Source organism: Pinus tabuliformis, chromosome 8, assembly GCF_031772625.1.
Source record: "Pinus tabuliformis cultivar Carrire ecotype Pingquan chromosome 8, CPIR1, whole genome shotgun sequence".
In the NCBI taxonomy this organism is placed as follows: domain Eukaryota; kingdom Viridiplantae; phylum Streptophyta; class Pinopsida; order Pinales; family Pinaceae; genus Pinus; species Pinus tabuliformis.
The window spans coordinates 183,813,680-183,816,158 of NC_142294.1; the positions used below are offsets into that span (position 1 = coordinate 183,813,680).

Below are 2,479 nucleotides of genomic sequence, written 5' to 3' on the forward strand. Positions count from 1 at the left end.
CAGGAGTATTATAATAATAACTGAAATTATTATTATTATATATGTATATTTAAAATTTGAAATTGAAATTATTACAGGTCTAAATTTAAAATTTGAAATCTTATTGTTTGTAGTTTTATTTGAGAGGCTAATTATAATAAACTTATTTGTAATTTTTTTTAATTGTTAATAGTGGGGTTCAGAAATTGCACATAGGCAAACATATAGAAATTGGTATTGTGCCTTGTGTCACTGTTTCTGCCACAAAACAAAAATAGTATCATTCATCCAGAATAAACATTGGCCTGACGTTCTTAATCCCGTTTCCAAATCCACTACTTCAGAAGCTGCATGCCCATAGTGTCACAGTCATTTTAATCGCCACCACTAGAACTACCTCTACCTCTCCCACCAGAATCTGTGTTAACATTGCTGTAGTCACTTTGACTTCCAGTATAACCAAACCTGCCACTACTACCCATTCTACCCATTCTTCGAGGGACAGCGTTCATTCTATTGTGATTATCGTTGCCACGTCCGCCTCCGCCACGACCTTGAGTCCTTCCATTATACTGATTATCGTTGCCACTGCCTTGATTCCATCCATCATAGTGATTACCGTTGCCACGGCCGCATAGTGATTACCGTTGCCACGGCCGCCGCCACGACCTTGATTCCGTACATTATAGTGATTACCGTTGCCACGGCCGCCGCCACGACGTTGATTCCATCCATTAGCCGAAGAACAGTGATACCCCGGTGTATCTACGTTCTGATGGCCTAGAGTTGCAAAATTTCCTGCTCCGCCTATCGCCCATCCACGCCCACGGCGACACCCACGAACTTGAGTCCATCCGTTATCTAAAGAAGGATTATGATATCCCGATGTATCGGTGGTGTTCTGAGAGCTTAGAGTTGCAACATGTTCTTCTGATGTCCCCGTCGCCCATCCACGCCCACGCCCACGCCCACGACCACACCCACGACCACGCCCTCTGCCCCTGCTATTTTGTGTAGAATCTTCTCCAGGCTCAGGCTCATACTCATATTCATCACCTGAAACTTGTGGATTTAGCTCATCAGAATGATCTTCTCCCTCATGCTGATATTCCTCACCTGGAATTAGTGGCTTTACTTGATCTTGATCAGCATGGAGAGGTGATTGATAACCTGCAGATGATGTGTTGAGTTGTGTCCTAGATAGCGTAATTGATATCGTGGATACCTGTCTGGTCATTTCCAAAGTCGATAGGCCTTCTTCCAGAGGTTCCCAAATAGTGTTTATATCAGCAGAACCTGTTTCTGTATTCTGATGGAGTTCAGGGAATCTCGTCTTTATCATCTCTGCAATTGTTACAGTCTTGCTTATTGCTCTTCCCATTCCCTTCAAGATAATGTGAGATGCACCTTTTTCTTCCAGTAATGCAATTGCATATCCAACGCACTTCCCGAGCATCCCCGCTGCCGTGATACGAATCTCGTTTTCGCTTTTGGGAACAGTGGGGCCGGAATTCTCCACTCTTCGATATTTATCCATGATGATGATTATGGCACCCTATTCCCTCCCTCTGCAACTTAAACAAATTCGCAAAAGCCACTGATATCCCAACGGAAAACACACAGTTAAGTTAATGGCACTGATATCCCGATAACATGAAGAACATTAGTTACCGAACAAACATCCAAAGAATAAACGATTGGCATAAAATATATATTTATGGGCACGGAACCATGGACGGCCGACTTCACTCGACCCGCATAATTAGAGGACGTATTTAGTTGGGGGTTGGAACTGAGGGAGTCAAGTACACCATAAGGCTTTGATGTTGATGTCATCTTTATAATGCGTTGGAAATAGGGTTTGAATTGAGTGGGAAAGGAAATAGGGTTTGAGTAGAGTTCGATTGCAGTTTTTGAGATTACACAAGTTCATGAAAAATAAATGTTATTATTGTTTATTTAAAATGTGAAATTAGAAATTATTAGAATAAGATTCATATTATTAAAAATATATAGATATAAATGTGATTACATTTTGAAATTAATAATTATTTGTTTTTTTATAGAGATTTTAGATGAATGGTATGATTAAAAAACTTTGAATTTTTGGAAATAATTATTAATTAAGGAAAATGACATAGTGTAAAAAGGAAAGAAGAAATGAAAATAGGATACAGAGCGCAATGAAGATGAAATGAATATGAAGGAGTAGGGGATATAAGGAATATGAAGGGAATGGGTTTATAGAATATGTTGATGGATAGTGGGTTTTCAAGAATGATTCACTTTATAGCCGTTTTATAGAAGGAATTAGGGTGTTTCTTGATTCCAAGAGCTTGGCCTATGGGAGGAGTAATAAGGTGTAGATAGTAGAATTTTGGTCCCGTCTAAATGAATAAAATATATAGAATTGTGGGAGCCATGTGTGATTGTCTACTTAAAAGATGTGGCTATGCAATGTGTCACATAAGTGCTTTCTAAGGAAGGTGGAATCCATTCA

The 2,479-nt window shown here is 39.5% G+C and overlaps 1 protein-coding gene across 1 annotated transcript; it reads right to left on the bottom strand.

The window, feature by feature from the left end:
* Positions 1-487: 487 nt before the first annotated feature.
* Positions 488-1,516, bottom strand: LOC149234746 (uncharacterized). Its single transcript, XM_089368367.1, has 2 exons — positions 1,069-1,516; positions 488-990 (listed from the first exon to the last, which is right to left on the bottom strand). The coding sequence occupies exons 1-2, from the start codon at positions 1,514-1,516 to the stop codon at positions 488-490; spliced, it is 951 nt and encodes a 316-aa protein (XP_089224493.1).
* Positions 1,517-2,479: the final 963 nt, after the last annotated feature.